Source organism: Lepidochelys olivacea (assembly GCF_965140295.1).
Source record: "Lepidochelys olivacea isolate rLepOli2 genome assembly, chromosome: 3".
In the NCBI taxonomy this organism is placed as follows: domain Eukaryota; kingdom Metazoa; phylum Chordata; order Testudines; family Cheloniidae; genus Lepidochelys; species Lepidochelys olivacea.
This window is the reverse complement of record NC_140413.1, coordinates 67,609,279-67,628,329: the sequence shown is the minus strand read 5'-3', so window position 1 is coordinate 67,628,329 and position 19,051 is coordinate 67,609,279. Positions and strand designations below refer to the sequence as shown.

Here is a 19,051-nt window from a genome sequence, read left to right as displayed (position 1 = left end):
CCAAACAGTGGTGTCATGTTAATGAATGTTTTTATTTGCATCAATTAGTTCCAAGCAAGTTAAATGCTTAGTTTAACTGTTGTAAATAAACAGTCCGTGGAACTGTTTTCAACTTTGGTTGCTCGGGGGCGGGGGGAAATGTACAGGATGTCTTCATCAATGTGGTGTCTTCATCATTCATTAGAAAACGTAGCTCTGTGGCTAGCTGATGACTTAATTAGGAAATGTCTAGTCAGCTATTTAACAGGAAAATGTGAAAGTTACATTTCCATCTGTTTTTACTATTAATTATCTGAGTGTTAAAATTAAATAAAATCTTAAGCCCAACACTAATTGGTACTGTGAGTGGTTGTGGCAGTCAGTTGCTGGAGGGAAGAGAATGCAGTGAGAAGAAATGAATGTTGTGCAGCTCTTGAATTTTTACAGCTTGTGTATCTGTTTCGGAAGCCGCCTGCATACCTACCATAGCTGCCGGAAAAGAGTGATTAGCAAATTTTCTATCCTCTAGCACGACTTCTCTCTTTAGACAAGTATCAGAACAGGCCACCTAATACTTTATATCAAGAAATTACTGTTGCATGAGAAGTAAAGCTCTTCACATTCTGTAGATAGCACTGGTAGGCTAACCTCTTATGCCAATGGGCTAGGTAATGCTCTGGGTTCTTTCCTGTTGAAGTGCCTCTCCCCAGTGCAGCCACTTCAGTCCCTTTCCCCTCTCCTTCTCATGGCAAAGAGAGGTGAACGGGTGTGTGTGGAATTTAAAACAGGCTATATTTGCCCCTGTGTTACAGTGTTGGAAAGGTTCCCTCTAGTAGAAAGTCTAACTGGAGGGGCATGGCTGTGTAAGGTGCCCACAACCCCTGCCCAGCTGGGGCCCTTCAGACAGCTGGTGCAGCTCTAAACACCAGCAGAGGAGGGAGTATGGACACAATGGCCAAGGCATGAGCCTCTGTCAAAGGGCCACCTCTGGAGCCCATCTGCATGTAAAGCATTGAGCACCCTTCTTTGATGTGTGAGCCCTAGGGACAAACAGTGGACACATTGGCCCCCTTGGCACAGGGCCATGTGATTAGCACCCCTGCCCTGCCAGGAAGGAGTGAAATCCAGAAATAGTCATCTGACTCCCTGATGCCAGTGCCAAAAAGGTTCCAGATCCCTGCTTTGGCAGCTGCAGGAGAAGTTTCAGAGTCAGAGAGCATTGTGGTGACAACCAGTGCCATCCTCAAGGGGACCAAGTCCATATAGGACAAGAAGGGAGTTCCAGCAATGTAACCATTGTTTCAAGTTCAGAGCAGCCAGATATGCCTTAATGGCATTAGTGCCCAACCTTGTCAGCCAGGCTGTGCTAGCTATGGCCAACAATACCTTGGCAGTGGTTTGTATCGACAAACAGGGGAGGGTCTGGTACTTCCCACTTCCTGAGGGAACTTATACCTTCTCTGCCTATGGGTGGAGAACAGCCTATTGTCCCTTTGAGCCCTGCATGTAAAAGGAAAGCTGGACGTCCAAGCAGGCTAGCTAAGCAGACAAGTGATAGATAGTGTTGTCTGTATCCCAAAGTATTTGAGTAGATTATTGGCTGTTTTGGCCTCTTTGCTCCTGGGAACAATACAAGGGTTCCAGGGTTCTATTCCCGATGGAGGGAATTAGGAAGCAGTAGCCACAGATATGGTCATGGCTCAGAAGATTGCTATATACATGTCTCCTGTGCCCCACAATGCCTAAAGTGATTCAGAAAAGGAAAGAGAATGCAGATGTTCTGGTGTCTCCATGTTGTGGGGACCCTGGCCCGGAAGACAAGGGCTTCTGACAATAAAATAGATGGCAGTCAGCGTCTCCACTCTTTTGCCCACACAGGAAGCACTTTCAATAATAAGGACCAGTTCTGTAGCTGGGTTCCCTAGCTGTGTGACTTTAAAGAGGCACCAACTAAAACAAAACGTTTTCTTTGAGTATATGCCAGGCTCCTTTTTTAGAAGGAATGAGCCAAGTATTGCTCTGTTATCTGGATTTACTCCAGATTAGCAGTTGTGTAAGGAGAGCAGAATGTGTTCTGAGTAGGTTTATTTGGGAATAAACTAAGATGAAAATTACCATTCATTCAGAAGGAAAATAACTGGTTTTCTCTGAATACCACATTGCAGGTTTACAGCTCACTTTGCACTCATTAAGTGACATGATCAAGAGCTGAGTTTATTCTTAACCAGGTAAGTACTTATATGGATATAGATTTTAAACCTCCATGTCATAGTGCAAGTTAAATCAACCATTTGTTTTATAAATATGTATTTTTTAAATTGTTGCTTAAATAAGATATTTTAAAAATGAATGGATAACTGGGGTTTTTGGTTTATTTTCTCAAGAATTCTGTGCCTCAATATAATAAAATGTGTTTGAAACTATGTACCATAATAACATGAGAGGTAGAAAACAGCAAAACAAGTTACAGGCCAAAGAGAAGTCAAGCATAAAGACAAACACAAAAATCCCCTTTACCAAGCAAAATGTTGCCAAATTCAGCTCATTTTACTCATTCTTAAGGCCAGGGCATCATGTTATATCTACCTTTAGGTGCTTTTAAGAATTTTCCCAACACCGAATAAGCTTTTTAAAGGCCAGCTTAAAATCGTCATTAAAACTAGTGTACAGCAGAGGGTTGATAAGGGAGTTGACATAGCCAAGCCATGTCAAAAAGTCAGCTACTTCTGCAGACACCGTGCGAACACTCAGGCCCACAATAAGCTCCTTAATGAAAAATGGCAACCACGACAAGATGAAAGCCCCTAAGATCAGTCCCAGGATGCGAGCAGCCTTTCGTTCCCGTGTACTGGAAATCTGCTGACGGTCACCAGCCAGCTCCAGGTCATTATCAATAGGAGGAATTCTCACTGATGCATGTATTTTATCAAATTCCGTGGTTGGGTCAGATGTCGAGAAGTCTGACACGCAGAATGTCTGCGTGAGCTTACAACTGGCAAAAGAATTTTGGCTGTCCGTGCTCCTGTTGCTTAGGTGGCGGCTTGACCCCCGTTTTTGGTATAGGCTCTTTGCAGCATGGTAAATTCTGTAATAGAGGATCAGTATTAGCATCAAGGGGATATAAAATGCCCCAAAAGTGGAGTAAATAGTGTAGATCACGTGATCGTGTTGAATGCGACACTCGCTGGGAATAGTGACGCTGTGATGATTTCTCCAAAACAAAGGTGGCATCGAAATGAAAATGGATATAGTCCATACAGTGACTATCATAAGCCCGGCCCTTTTTGCCGTTCTTTTCCTGGCGTATTCAATAGCATCTGTGATTGCCCAGTATCTATCCAGTGCAATGACACAAAGATGAAGAATTGAACACGTGCAGCAGGTCATGTCAACGCTAAGCCATATCTCACAGATGAAGTATCCCAGAGTCCACGTATCCATCACTATGTATGTAATGCTCAAGGGCATGACTAAAAGAGCAACAAGCAGATCTGTCACAGCTAGGGAACATATTAAGTAATTTGCAGGCTGGTGTAGTTTCTTGGTGGTGCCAATTGCTGTAATTACAGCAGAGTTCAGCAGCATAGTCAAAATTGTGATTAAGGCCAAGGTCAGGGTAACAAGCATCTTTTCGGTGACTGTTTTGGGTTTGACAGCCACGCTGGCTTCTGTTGTGCAGTTTGTGAAATTCATTCCCCCCTCCCCCCGCCCCAGGATGCACAGAGAAAAAGGCTGCCACTTCTAGATGTTAATGGCTCCTGTTCAAAATTCCTCCATTTGAGAAAAGCTTCAGATGTCAAATTATTTGTCCCATTTTCGCTAGATCAGCTCAGAACATCCAGTTTTTCCTTCTGCTCAGAACATCCAGTGTTCCTAGAAGATAAAAATTATATCAGTTAATCAATGTAGAAAAATCCAACTTTTCTTCTGTAAAAAACCTAGTCTTTTAATGTTACTGCCTCAAACAAGAATGTTGGTAACTTCCATTTCTCCCTCACTGCTCTTCAGTTTTCCCGCTACTGCTTAGTCCCAAAGAACACTTTTGGGCTACATACTCAGCAGGTATAAACTGGTGTAGCTCCATTCACTTCAGTAAATCTATGCCAATTTACATCCTCTTAGGATCCAGTTCTTTTCTTTCTTTGCAAGTCAAATTCCAAACCATTATGAGTAGAGAAAATCTATCCTGTTACTTTAATTGCGGTCTTAAAACACATTACTCCTGCATATCTTGTTTAAAACAAAAGCCCATTTCAACTAATGCTTACTAGCTTTTCATAGATTTCAATTCATTTTTCATATTCACATGTCTGTCTTTAATATCCTGGAAACAGCACATTTAAAAAAAATACCCAGATTATTGCATAATAAGCAGCTTTCAAACAAATGTTTAAAGTTTCATAACACACATTCAGCATCACATAGTACATTAGTGTTGCTAAGAGGCTATGCAGTTTTGTGTAATTACTGCTGACATTTGCCATATCCTACTGTGCATGCCTTTGGAGGAGAGAGACAAAAAGCATATGCATTTGCTTTGAGGGTTACATCAACTTCTTACTGTCACACAAGCCAGTGAGATGACAAGCACCAAGAAATCTCAAAAGATCCTATTTTGAAACAAAACCTTTAGTTTTTTATTTTGAAAAAGTTCAAATGACAATTGCAGATTGCAGACCTTACTCCGTATTCCTTTCCCATCTCAAGCCCACTGGGGTCAGTGAGAATTCTGGGTATTCATGATGTGCAGGACTGACTTTGCTCTTAGTGGAATACCGAGAGACCCCAGTTGTTGGAATCGAACCTGAGACCTCTGGAGCTTAGTGTACGAGTCTCCACTGCATGAGCTAAAAGCCATGAGCCCTTAGCTAAGGCTATAGCAGATTCATTAACCTAAGTGGTCTCAGTGCCACTAGATGGGATGCAGCACCACCTCCAGGCGCTGAGTGTGTTACATTAGCAACAGCTGCAGTAGGCAGCTCTAGATTCCCAGGAAGGCTTTTAAAAGTGACTTTGCTGCACCAGTTATAATTAAGCTGAATACAGAGGACATGGCAAATGTAAAGCCTGCTCCATTAAATCAGATCAGTGGAAAGACTCCACTGACATCAGCAGGACCTGGATCCAACCCTAATGGTGGAAAACGGATCTATAATATTATGTGTTGTACACAAACAAAATAGGAAGAGTTTTAAACGTTTGGTCTAAATGAAAGCAAAAGAGACCTCCTGAAAGCTAAGTTCTCTCCTCTTATATAACTACCCAGTTCTCTTAATTAAAAACAAGTGTGAAAAGAATGATAGAAGCTCACATATCAGATTTGTGATATGGGTGGGTTAAAATGATTGTTTGGAATAAGCCGAAAGACAAGTCTTTGGAGATAACCGATTGTGCTAGTTTGGGGCCAGAGTGTGGCTGCCCTCTCTGTGCAAGAGAGGGATAATGCAAGAGCCTTCACCCACCCCATTGCACCGAGGCCAGGCACAATAGCAATTCCTATGCTCTTCTGAGTACAAATACCTGGCTAGTGTTTCCTGGTGCACAAGTCACCCCCATGGCAGTGGGACATGGCCTCCTCCCCACTCCACACCAGCTTATGGAGCTGGCCAGTTGTAGAAGGGAGCACATGGAGTACCTTGGTGCAATGGATGTACTCCCCTCCTATTATCCTTAGTTCCCTGGGAGCTCCAGGGCACATTGTGATTCCTTGAGGCACAATGGCTCCTGGAGCACCCCCTGGGACAGTGCAACTCTGTATAACCCCCAGCATGGCTGTCTGAGGGGGTTTAATGGACATAAGAACTGCTTATTGCAATTATTCTCAAATGGCTTTTCACTTAGATTTATTTTTAGGGAGTGGAGCCTTTGAGCTCTCTCTCTTTGCACCCAATAGCTGCCTTTAAAAGTACATTTTTTTTTTGTTTAGTATAATGTCCTTAAGTAAACTATCCTAGTTTAATAGGCACAAGTGCAAATGCTCTCAGTAGAACACAACATACTGCTGGGTGCACATCAACAACTGCGTTGTTTGTGTTCTGCTGCTCAACAGGATTGGATTTCCCCCCTGGAAACCACTGCAGTAATTGAGAAGACTGAGCAAACAGATCAAACCAAACCAAAGCAACTCTCCCTCCCCCAAATAAAACCCCAAACCAACCACAACAGCTTCTCGCTATAAAGCATAAATCTGCAGGTACTTCAGAACAGGCTGAGAGGCCAGTTTCAGGTTAACAATGTTCTGATTCCTTCCTGTCAAAATCCATAGCTGTGAAAGCTGCTTCCAGTACCTGCGCTCAGTGTTTGGAATGAACTTTGAGCATAAGGGATAATAGCTATTTGCGTGTAATATGTATTTCTGTGTTCAAAGAACAGCATTAAGGCTGCAAAGTCAGTCACTAGTTAGGAAATGCCAGAATGACGTTTGCCTGTGCAACCTTACTGTGTCTTCCTTATGTGCACCTGTCATAAATATAAAGGGAAGGGTAAACCCCTTTGAAATCCCTCCTGGCCAGGGGAAAGCTCCTCTCACCTGTAAAGGGTTAAGAAGCTAAAGGTAACCTCGCTGGCACCTGACCAAAATGACCAATGAGGAGACAAGATACTTTCAAAAGCTGGGAGGAGGGAGAGAAACAAAGGGTCTGTGTCTGTCTGTATGCTGCTTTTGCCAGGGACAGAACAGGAATGGTGTCTTAGAACTTTTAGTAAGTAATCTATCTAGGTATGTGTTAGATTATGATTTCTTTAAATGGCTGAGAAAAGAATTGTGCTGAATAGAATAACTATTTCTGTCTGTGTATCTTTTTTGTAACTTAAGGTTTTGCCTAGAGGGGTTCTCTATGTTTTTGAATCTAATCACCCTGTAAGATATCTACCATCCTGATTTTACAGGGGGGATTTCTTTATTTCTATTTACTTCTATTTTTATTAAAAGTCTTCTTGTAAGAAACTGAATGCTTTTTCATTGTTCTCAGATCCAAGGGTTTGGGTCTGTGGTCACCTATGCAAATTGGTGAGGCTTTTTATCCAACATTTCCCAGGAAAGGGGGGGTGCAAGTGTTGGGAGGATTGTTCATTGTTCTTAAGATCCAAGGGTCTGGGTCTGTAGTCACCTAGGCAAATTGGTGAGGCTTTTTACCAAACCTTGTCCAGGAAGTGGGGTGCAAGGTTTTGGGAAGTATTTTGGGGGGGAAGGACGCGTCCAAACAGCTCTTCCCCAGTAACCAGTATTAGTTTGGTGGTGGTAGCGGCCAGTCCAAGGACAACGGGTGTAATATTTTGTACCTTGGGGAAGTTTTGACCTAAGCTGGTAAAGATAAGCTTAGGAGGTTTTTCATGCAGGTCCCCACATCTGTACCCTAGAGTTCAGAGTGGGGGAGGAACCCTGACAGCATGCACTACGATACGGCTTTGAATTCCGTGGTCCCACACTATATTCTCTGTAAGACCGCTGCCTCCTTCAGTGTCCGAAATGTACAGTTGTCACTTAATGATAAGCTTTTCAATATTTTGTGTTCTCCTGAGTGTTCAATGTACAGCCCAGGCCTTTTTTACTGCACACTATTAAACCCTGCTCTGGAGACAGAATTATGAATTTCCTTATGGACTTTTCTCTGGTGCCTATTACTCTAGTATCTGAGTGCTTCAGAAACCTACATTTATCTATGGGGTGGTATTCTCCCCATTTTATAGATGGGGAGCAGAGACAGACTCAGGTCAAAAGTTTCTACTAATTTTGGGGGCCCAATTTGAGACTCCAGGAACCTGATTCTTTTTGCAGAGCACTTAGCATTGTACAGCACTTCCTATAGTCAGGCACAGCTTCTATGGACTTCAGTTGCAGCTGGGAGTGCTCATTACTTCTGCAAATCAAACCCTAGGGTCTCATGTCAGGCACCCAGAAAATGAGGAACACAAAATTAGTGACCTCCTGTGAAAAGTTTGGCCTCTGTGACTTGACTTGCATCATATGGGAACTCTGTGCAAGAAGCAGGAACAGAATCAATTCACCAGACCAGCATGCAACTGCCTTTATTATAAGATTGTCCTTTCTTTTTCCTGCAATCCCGTTTCATTCCCTACACACCTTCCCATGTCGTCAACAAATGGTGTAGGGGTTCTACAACCAACAGCCTCATTTACTACACAACTCAGAGTCATCCCCTGAGCAAGTCCATCCTGTGCACTAAATGAGGCTGGGGTCCTATGGAAAAAACATGTGATCATGTAATTAAAGATTGTGTCACAATGCATATGCACAGGTGGGCCAAATTAAGGTTGCGCAGGTAACCTTAGTTCTGGTATTTCCTAACTTTTGAGTGTTTGACCTTGCAACCTGAACACTTTTGTTTTAACAATTTTCCTAGGTTTTAAAAAAACAAACGGACAAAACAGAAATTCCATCATGTGGCATCATATTGACGCCCTGATAGGCCATCAATGGGTTTGGAGCTTTTAGAGCCACCACCCAGACCTCTGCCACTTGAGCTAATGGAATAACTGATAGTAAGTTATTGTCTATATCAGGGGTTCTCAAACTGGGGGTTGGGACCCCTCAGGGGATTGCGAGGTTATTACATGGGGGGGGGGGTCGTGAGCTGTCAGCCTCCACCCCAAACCCTCGTTTGCCTCTTGCATTTATAATGCTGTTAAATACATTTAGAAGTGTTTTTAATTTATAAGGGGGTCGCACTCAGAGGCATGCTATGTGAAAGGGTACAAAAGTTTGAGGACCACTGGTCTATATGGACCAGCCCTAGTGGGGAATGAGACCCACCCTTTGCCGGTGGGTTTTACTGATGTTTGGTGACAGCAGAGGAGTGGTGAATCAGGAATCTTGAGTTCCATTCCAGGCTCTACAGGGGAGTATTTTCTAGAGGACTGTAGTAAAGTTGCTGCACCAACACCTCCCTCCCATGCTGGCCGGCTGCACAACTTTTGCCTCAGTTTCCCCCTGCCCTGTACTTTGGCCTACTCTGGCCATAAAAATGTTCTGGCCCTCCAGCGAGACCATTTTGAAGAGTCCTTTATGTGAAGTCCCACAGCAATGTAACCAAACCAAGCCTTGCCCTGCTGGGCTCATCTGGTAGCCACAACATCCCAGGCATGCCTCTGGTGCTCTCTACTGGCCTCCTGGCTACCCAAAGGCTTCTGTGCCTTGCTCAGCCCCACAGCCCAGGGGCTGGCACACTCCTTCCCTCACTCATGGTTCAGACAGGCTACAGCTCCCTCAGGGGCCCTGCCTCCATTCAGGCTTCCAGCTCACCCCTGGAGTAGCCGGTCTGGTCTGGTCTGGTCTGGTCTCCTTCTCACCCTTCTTTCAGGCTGCTTCCCAGAGAGATGGAACTTTCTGCCTTCTCTTGTGTTGGGCTCACCCTGCACTTTATGGAGACAAACCTTGCTCTCCCCGAGCTGGGCTTTACTTCGAATTAGACCTGGCCCACCCTCCAGGGGTGAACAGGCAGGTTAATGGACTTCTCAGGTCCTTTCCCAGCATGTGTGGGGTGAAAACCCCATCACAAGGACACAGACACTGCTGCCTGTACCACCACTCTTGACCCCTTCTGCTCCCTCCCCTCCAACCTATCCCAGTCCTCTCTCTTCCCTGCCCCGACTCTGTCTGTCCATTCTCCTCACCTGCTTAGTCCCAGTCACCACTCCTCAGCCCAGTCCCAGTCTCCTTGCGTAGCCAGTCCCAGTTTGAACCTCCCACCAAACTCCTTGCCCCAAGTTGCCTTGCACAGCCAATCTCAGTTCTCCTTTCCTGGCTCCTTGTCCAGTCTGTCTCTTCCCTCCTGCCCCCTGGCTCCCAGTCCTAGGCTCCCCATCCAATCTCAGTCCCCCAGCTCATTGTTCCAGTCTCCATGCTCAATGTCCTAATCCCTTTGCCAAACGAGCCCCAGTTCTCCCCCTCAGCCCCAGCTCCTTGCCAGGTCTGTGTCCCCTCCCACTCAACCCTCTTCCCACCCCCAGTGGCTCTTAGATTGGAGTCAGTCTAAGTTTTCTAAAATTCTTTGTTACTTGCTTTGATATAGTGGGCCAGATTCTCCATGGCCCTGCACCTTGGGTTCATTTACAGCAGTGCGAAGTGCATGTAAATCATTACCATTCTGATTTGGTAGAATTGCACACCCACTTTGCGCTGTTGTAAGTGGCTTCACAAGCGGCAGAACAATGGAGAATCTAGCCCACTATCTTGTGTCAAAGTGGTTCACATACTCAAAGTTCTCCAAAGTTGTCATCTTCTCAGGTGAGCAAGATTTGTCTTGGGAGTGTCCAGAGTGACAGTCCAGATTCCCTTGATTTTTGTTTTAAAATTATCTCCAGGTTATGAGTCCACAGTACACAAACAATACATCTCTATTCCCTTCACATTAGTAGATCAATTTGAAGTGAAAGCATCTCCCTTACAACATGACTTGGTTTGAGTACTTTATCCTGCTGGCCCTTTTGTGACTGCAGCTGTGAATGGGAAGAAAATATGCTGCTTTATTAAAATGTGATTTATCTTGTGAAAAATAATGCTTAGCACCTATATAACACTGTATCTTTCAAAGTACTGTAAAATGTTAACTAAATCTCAATATTGGAACTGGCCAAAATGTGGAATTTCCAGTTCACAAGAAACGATACTTAGAAATTTGGTTTCACTCCAAATCGGAACAAAACCATTTTTAAAAATTTTTTCCTGTGAACCAGAAATTCAGAGAAATTTCTGTTTCAGAAAAACCCATACTGGTCTTCTCAGTTTGCTTTTTAGTTGCCTGTCATATTGCTTAGCTTAATTGAAAGCAGTTGATTTTTAAAATGTATTATATTCTAGGGCAGGGGTGGCCAACCTTTGGCTCTTCAGAAGTTAATATGCGACTCCTTGTATAGGCACTGACTCCAAGGCTGGAGCTATAGGCACCAACTTTCCAATGTGTCAGGGGGTGCCCACTGCTCAACCCCTGGCTCTGCCACAGGCCTTGCCCCAACTCCACCCCTTTCCTCGCCCTCCCCTCGCTCCTTCCACCCCCCGAGCCTCCTGCATGCCACAAAACAGCAGATCAGGAGGTGTGGGGAGGGCTGCTGGTGGGTGGAAGGTGCTGGGAGCAGGGTGGAGAGCTGATGTGAGGGCTGCTGATGTATTACTGTGTCTCTTTGGCAATGTACATTGGTAAATTCTGGCTCCTTCTCAGGCTCAGGTTGGCCACCCCTGTTCTAGGGCATTAGTCCTTCTTTAGACTCCCATAGAGTTGAATGCTACAGGAGTCATGCTACCATAGCCTTTTTAATTGACTGCACAATATACAGTATTTTCCCCTCATATTGAACAAATAGTATTCGAAAAGTTTTGTCCATCAGCTAGGCTAATGGGAATAGTCAGGGGTGTAAAGCAAGCTAAACCTGTGAATTTGCATCTCATTCCCACCTTCCTTATACTGTGAGATTTTGGGGCCTGCTGTACTGTAGAGAAAATGAAAACAAGCTGTGAAAGGGTCTGGTGTAGTTTACGCTACTGTAGAGTAAAACTGCAGGAGCATAATAGAGAGGCTATTTTTGTGGTAAATCAATGAAATGTATCAGAAATTTCACAAGAGCTTGTCTTCATGAGATGCCTAGCTCAGTTATGGAGATTCCAGGTTAGAGCAGCATGAATCTTTTCCAATGAAGGCTCAAACCTACTTTTATTGAAGTCAGTGGCAAAACACACTGAGGTTTGCACAAACCATAGTGAACGTTGGGTCCTAGTTTTAAAGTTAAATTGTTTAGGGTACAAACTGGAGAACTGAACCAACACTGTGCAAATCCAAAGCCTGGGGGCACAGCCTTAATAAAGCAGCTTGGAGGAACATCTGGCCTTTTGGCTGATTATCTATACTGAAGGGCTGAGTACTTTGGGGTTTGACTATCACCAATCAATTCACTCTCTCTTTGTACACAATTTGCTGTAAAGCAGTACATAATAATTCTGATATCGTGTGGCCTGCTATTGTGTGTTTTATATAATGATGAGGACGTACTGACTTTCCTCTGTAAAAGACAGAAGCAATTTGGTTTGGTATCGTCACAACACATTACATTAATACAGATCATTTGTTTTAATTTTAATGACTTATGGAACATCTATTGGAGCCTAGCCACTTTCTGCAGTATTTACAAAATGTCATTATTGAGTGGCAATGCGGTACACTAACTTTGTCGCTACTATTCCACAGAGCTAGCGTCCTAAATGTGTGCTTGGTTTCTGTCCATGGTCCTTCACTGCGGATCTTATGACAAGCCCCATTTTTAAAGTGAAGTCCTTACCATATTTTAATTTCCTCCTTGAATTTGAACTGTTACCTGTAGTCATTTGCTATGCTCTGTCTGCCCCTCTCTATTTTAAAACATGATTTTAATTGTTTATATCTGTTTTAGATGGTACAAATCACTGTTCACATGGACCCAGGGTACATATGTAGCAAACTGTGGCCAAACACACAGATAGCCTGGATGTCAGCAGGGACTGAGCTGGACCTTCAACATTAAAAAACGAAGCCCTGCTATGGTGCCAAAGTAGCAGGCCTGTATTTCTGGTGCTGAAGGGTCCAGGTTGAAACCTACTGACAATTATGGGATATGTGTGTATGTGGCTATGGTTCATTTTAAAAAAAAAAAAAAAAAAAAAAAAAAAAAGCACCCCAATCAGGAGTTGAACTTTTGTTGACTTCAGATGCTTGGGCAAGATTGTCTAGGAGGAGTATTTAACACACTGGCCTAATCCTTGTGAGCATGGCTCCCTGTAGTGGTTGAGCTCTGTGACTGTACAGCCAAGGAGTTTTCCCTTAGCTGAAGTGGTAGAATTTGTCTGCAATTTTAGTGCTGAAAGTCCTGGCTTCCGTCCTTGCTGACAAAGATGGCATGTGCACGCAGCCATGGTTTGTCACATGTACAAACCTTTTAAAACAATACAGACCTATATAAAGCAGATGAGTATGTGCAGACTTAACATTCAATGTATGGTTATTTGAAACAAAAAACTTTAAACAGAAATTATGTTCAGAAAATTGACTATGTAAAATTGTCCCCTGTTAGCCAAACACATGCGTATTCAGGCTTATATTTGCTTACTTTTCTGACAAAAGCAACATTTTTAATGTGTAACTCCTGTTAGCCCTGCAGAGCTAACACAGCTGTGAGAAGGTGGGCTGGATTTTTTTCTATCATTACAGTTAACAGAATCTTTTTTGGAGATGACGCACAAGACACAAAGAATGGAGATCCCAAGCGCATCCACAGGGCTGGAATTAGAAAATTTAAAAACTGAGGGCCGATCTACATGCAAGCTGCTGTTTAAAAATTGATTTATGTAAACTGATATAAAATCCCTACATGGAGACCTTTAAGTCAGTTTAAACCAGGCTTCTATCAATTTAGCTGCATTTCCTAATGAATCAGTGTAAGCTAAATTGAGGTAAGCAAGGTGTAAATTGATTCAGGAATATCCACGCAGAGTATTCCATTGGCTTAACTAAATTGGTATAAAAAAAGCACCTGTAATTAGACTGGTGCAAATCTGTGTAAACTAGGGCTGAATAAATCTGATCTGGAGTCCCTGAAAGACAATATACAAAGAGATCCATAACACCCGTTTTAGAGAGTTGTTGCCAGAACTCCACTATAACAGGTAAACTTTTCCTAGGTAAGTCTTGTCACATACAAATGAGAAACAATAATTAGTGTTGCTCTTCAAACCACACTTTCCCCCATGGGCAGCAGCACAATTTTCATTCACAGAGAAGTACAGTACTCATTTTTACCCACTTCTATTAAGAAAACATTAGTAAATCTCAGGCAAGCCTGTCAGATAGTGATGAGCTGCAATTTGACATAAACATACACAACAGATTTCATGGTGTATGTAACGGATTCAATTCTTCACAGATGGTAAAATATCCACATTGCCAGTAGATAAGTACAGCAGATACCCCATTTCTAATTATTAGCTAGACAGAGACTGTCAGATTAAAAATCATTTAAAAATAATTCTGTACCTCTGTTAACACCTTAGACTACTGAATTTGAACATTTAAAAATCTACTTATTTTCCACCACACAAAATATTAGTTTACCTTTCACATTTCATTTAGTCAATGTCATCTCTCATGAACCCACACTGGTGTAGTGGTTAGGCTGAGAACACTGAAGAGGAATGTTCAAATCAAAATTAAAAAATGGTTCCATGTAGTCTTTTCTTTTGTAATGCACTGATGAAGTGTGTGGCATCTGCTGGACAGAATTAACACAGATCAATTGTATGATAGGTCCTGTACTACTGAAACCTATGAGTGCTGCTCTTTCAGCTCAAGTGGCAGAGGCCTATAATTTTGCTGAGCAGGAAGATCTTGTTTCTATCCCAGCTTCTTCCACAAAGTACTGAATGGTTGTTGTATGCAGTAGTGACAGCTGTCAAGTGGCTAGTTAGCTATGGATCAGTTACACTGTTAATATGATCTTTTTAAACAAAACCTAAAGTTAAGGTGGTTGCGTTACCCTAACTTTGCATTTCTATACAGCCAATTTTTTAATTATTAAAGTAAGATCTTTTTTTAACTTCCTACCTTGCAGATATTTTTTGTGTGTTTAACTATACCATGGTATTAAGGTGCATTCCTTAAGGTTTTATTTACTTAAAAGCTTAACTTTGGTTTAACAATATTTTTTACTTTTTTACTTAAACCAAAGTTAAGCTTTTAAGTAAATATTTTAACAATATTTTTTTTTCTTGGAATTTACAAAGTTTTTGTCAGATGGTATATTTGTAATGCTGCTGGCATTCTAAAAACAAATGAAAGGAAATCGTCTTCCGGGGAAAACTTGTGAATGTAGAAGATGTTGATGGAGGAACAGAATCTCTGCTTTGGGTAGTGCAGGTGCTCATGTGTGAAGAAATCCAACATAGCTTTTGTGGAAAGTCTGACATATCAAAATATAGGAGATCTGCAGTTATTTTTGCTTTGTTGTTTTCCAGTGTCCTGACACTACATTTTTTTACTTTTTTATTTGATTCTAGAAGCACAAAGAAAAGAAAAACACTTTCCCCCTCATAGAGCCAATAAAGTGAGACTTAATATACTGAGAATTGGCAGGTCCTAAGGGTCTTCCATAATGTTTCCTCCTGTTCAAAATTCCATTCAGACTATTCACTGAATATTTGACTAGGAGCGGCAATCAGATGAAATACTGGTGGGAGGACAGTTCAAATAATGAGAGAGCATATTAGAGGCTGACAGCCAGGGGTGAGCTGGAGCCGGTTTGCACCAGTTCTCTAGAACCAGTTGTTAAACTTAGAAGCCCTTTTAGAACCAGTTGTTCCAGGAGGGACAACCCGTTCTAAAAGGGCTTCTAAATTTAACCGGCCCAAAGTGGTGCCTTAGGCGCCTACTCCACTGGTGCTCAAGCCCTGGAGCACCCAAGGGGAAAATTTGGTGGGTGCAGAGCACCCACTGGCAGCTCCCCGCCCCACCCCCAGCCCCAGCTCCTCTCACCTCCCCTCTGCCTCCTCCCCTGAACAAACTGCCGGGCTCTGCTTCTCTGTCCTCCCAGGCTTCCTGCGAATCAACTGTTCGGCGGGAAGCCGGGGAGGGCAGAGAAGCAGGCCGCGGCTTCCCACTCAGGCCCAGGGAGGCGGAGGTGAGCTCGGGCGGGGGGGCCCGAGGAGGGCTGCCCGCGCTGCAGCAGGCAACCTGTGGAGCGGGGCACAGGGGAACCGCTCCCCTCCCCAGCTCACCTCTGCCACCCTGGGCCTGAGTGGGAAGCCACGGCCTGCTTCTCTGCCCTCCCCGGCTTCCTGCTGAACACCTGATTTGCGGGAAGCCGGGGGGAGGGGGGGGCGCGAGGCAGAGAAGCAGAGCGGGGCGGCGCGTTCAGGGGAGGAGGCGGAGCGGAGGTGGGCTGGGGCTGGGCGCAGCGCTGGGCAGGGAGCTGCCGGTGGGTGCTCTGCAACAACCAATTTTCCCCATGGGTGCTCCAGCCCTGGAGCACCCAGGGAGTCGGCACCTAAGTCACCACTTTTGATGTGATCAGTGGGGGGGAGCGGCCGCTCCCCCCCAGCTACACTCCCCTGTCCCTTGGAGCCAGAGGGACCTGCTGGATGCTTCCTGGGAGCTGCCCCCAGTAAGCACCGCTGGGACTCCCCACCTCGCCCTCCAGCAGGTGCCTCTGGCTCTTAGGGGTGGGGTGGGCACCCACTATCGTGGCCCACGAGACCCTCCTGCCCGTTTCTGGGGGCAGTCAGGGGACAGGGGAGGGGGGTGGATGGGGCAGGGGTCCTGGGGGGGCGTCAAGGAACATGGAGGGGTTGGATGGGGCAGAAGTCCCGGGGGGTGGGGGTGGGCAACGACCCCCTCATGGGGTGAGGAGGGAACCCGTTGTTAAGATTTTGGCAGCTCATCACTGCTGACAGCTAAGTTCTGAACTCCCTTAGTGTAATTCATAGAGAGAGTGTCATCTTCATTACTTACAGAGCTGATCAGAGGAGACTATATTTGTCTGATCCGTCTGGAGCACAGAGTTAAGGGACAGTTTGCTAATACATTTAAATTGCAGAGTGAGGATGCAAACATTAAAGGGGTTATTTTTCTCTTCAATATGCACATGTAACTCACATCACTGTCAATGTACGTTTGCACTCATGCACCAAAAGGAGAGAGATGAAATTTCCTTTCTTGTCAATTTCATTTTCCAGAAATTAATATCTATTGACCCTCAATGGGGAGGGAGGGAGTGTCAGTCCCTTCACTGCAGTGTCTGGATGTGACAGAATCTGTCAGTCAACTAGACAGAGGGCAAAGGAGCTTATCCATCAATTACCTGCCTCAGAGAGCATTCTCCCAAAATTAAGGATATTACGAACATTTGTGCCTTCAGAAATAACAGAGGAGCTTCTATGTATAGATGACATCCTGTGGCAGCACATTTTAGTTCCTAGAAAAAAGAAACGGCCCAGTCTCTCACGTTCTTATGTTTAGCCACACATAATCAATGTGTTGCCGACTTTGCCTCTGCTTTGTTCTCTGGAAAAGTGCTCTTGTTCATGTTGTAAACAGATCAATCCAGGAATGATCCAGAGGACCTCTTTTTAGGGTCAAAAATAAGGACAATTTTGAGTGAAAAGGGCCCATTTCCACTCATTAATGGTTCTATTGTTGAACAAAGCTTTGAAAAGTACACACAAACACATGCTTTGATGCAGATCCCACTATTTCTTGAAGATGTCAGGAAAACATCAATGAAAAATATTTGCTATTTTTGCATAGCCTGTTTAATTTGGAAGAAATAATCTGGGGTTCTGTTTCCAACTTTTTGGACTTTGAGGCCAACATTTCTCCCCCTTTAGTTGGAGAGGACAATTCTGGAGGTGGGGAAGAGGCTGAATCTGTACGACAACTTTAGTGCAATCAAACCACTCGTGACAGGTGTGAGTCACTTCACTTAATACACTCCTGGAAAGCACTCAGATACTACAGTGAGGAGAATGATATAAGAACCTATACAGAATAGAATAGTACAATTTTTAGATTTGTTTCCCTACTTTTGGAAGCCTTTTGGATAGGATGAAGAGATCCAGGTGCCTTCTATTTGTTGAGCAAAGCACCTGCTTGGGCCTCAACCAATACGTGAGAGAGACTGGGTGGAAATGCAATCATGGATGGTGGAAGAAACATATTAAAAATTCTTCTCTTCTAAGAGCAAATCTGGTTCAGCAGCCCATGGTTAAACCACATCAGTGGAGCATCTTTAAAAACCTAGTTTTCCCCTCTAATTCTTTGAAAGGCAACCATCAAATTAAACTTTCTGGAAGCCAAATCATATCTAGCAAGAGTTACGAGGTGGAACAAGTTTCTATGACTAATAATGGTCTTCTCTTATAAATCATTCCATCCAAAGTTCTCAAAGCACTTTACAGAAATGAATTAAGCCTCACACACTTTTGGCACCACTGTGAACAACACTGCATGTAAAGTTGAAATAGAAGCTTTTGATGATGTTGATTATATGGGAAGGAATTCCATATGTCCGCAGACTGCGCCATAGGCTGGTCCTGTGAATGCTATCAAAAGCCTTCTCAAAGTCTATGAAATTTATGTAGAGTTGCCATTGCCATTCTAAGCAATGTTCTGTTACGTTTTGTAGAGTGAAGATCTGGTCTGTGCATCCACGCCCTTTCCAAAAACCAGCATGCTCTTTTCTGAGAATGCTATCAACTGCTTCTGATATATGTTGGACTATGATATTTCACAATACTTTGCTTGGCACAGATAAAAGTGTGATACCATGCTAGTTATTACACTCACTGAGAGTTCCTTTCTTTGGTATCTTTTGGCCCAGAACAATCTCAAACCAAGATCTATTGACACAGTGCACCCAAGAGGATCTGAGTACCATCAGGAGGCATTGCCAGGAGGCGTTGGAGATGGATTGGTCATGTACTTTGGATGGAAACTGATTCCACCACCAGAGTAGCAATAAGATGGACACCTGAAGGCAAGTGAAAATGTGGCTGCCCAAAAACAACATGGTGAAGAGCTGTGGAAGCCAAGCTGAAAAACCTGAGGCACAGCTGGGGAACCATTGAAAGACTTGCCAGAAACAGACAGGAGTGGAGGAGCTTAATCACTGCCCTATATGCCAGAGGTGAAATAGGAACATGATGATGACTTGTGGCACCAGCTGATGGCTCAGTCCTTCAGCCACTTGCTACCAGATATACCGCTTACTTGTGTGGTTGACTGACTCCCATTGGTAAGCGCTGCTCCCTGTACTAATGGTGAGATTTTTTCGAAAGGCCCTAAGTCCCATTTTCAAAAGTGATTTAGGCACTGAGGCGTCTAAGTCTCATGGAAAGTCACTGTGGCCTAGGCTCCTAAGTCACTCAGGCACCTTTGAAAATTTTACCACAAGTGTTTTCAGGATTGGGTCCTTGCACTATAGCTGAGCTTGTGTGCCAGGATCATGACACTAGCAGTGTGAGCTCACGTGACTTTAGTTATTTTCAGCTTAAGCCACCAACTAGGCTGACCCGCTTTGAAAAGGCAAAAGCGAGACACAT

At 43.9% G+C, this 19,051-nt stretch overlaps 1 protein-coding gene across 1 annotated transcript in view; it reads right to left on the bottom strand.

Moving 5' to 3' along the window:
• Positions 1-2,345: 2,345 nt before the first annotated feature.
• HTR1E (5-hydroxytryptamine receptor 1E) overlaps positions 2,346-19,051 on the bottom strand; it is a 51,436-nt gene continuing 34,730 nt past the window's right edge. Inside the window, exon 2 of the mRNA XM_084622336.1 lies at positions 2,346-3,852. Within this exon, the coding sequence (XP_084478462.1) occupies positions 2,578-3,672 (1,095 nt within the window). The 5' untranslated portion in view covers positions 3,673-3,852 and the 3' untranslated portion in view covers positions 2,346-2,577. The remainder of the gene's footprint in view (positions 3,853-19,051) is intronic.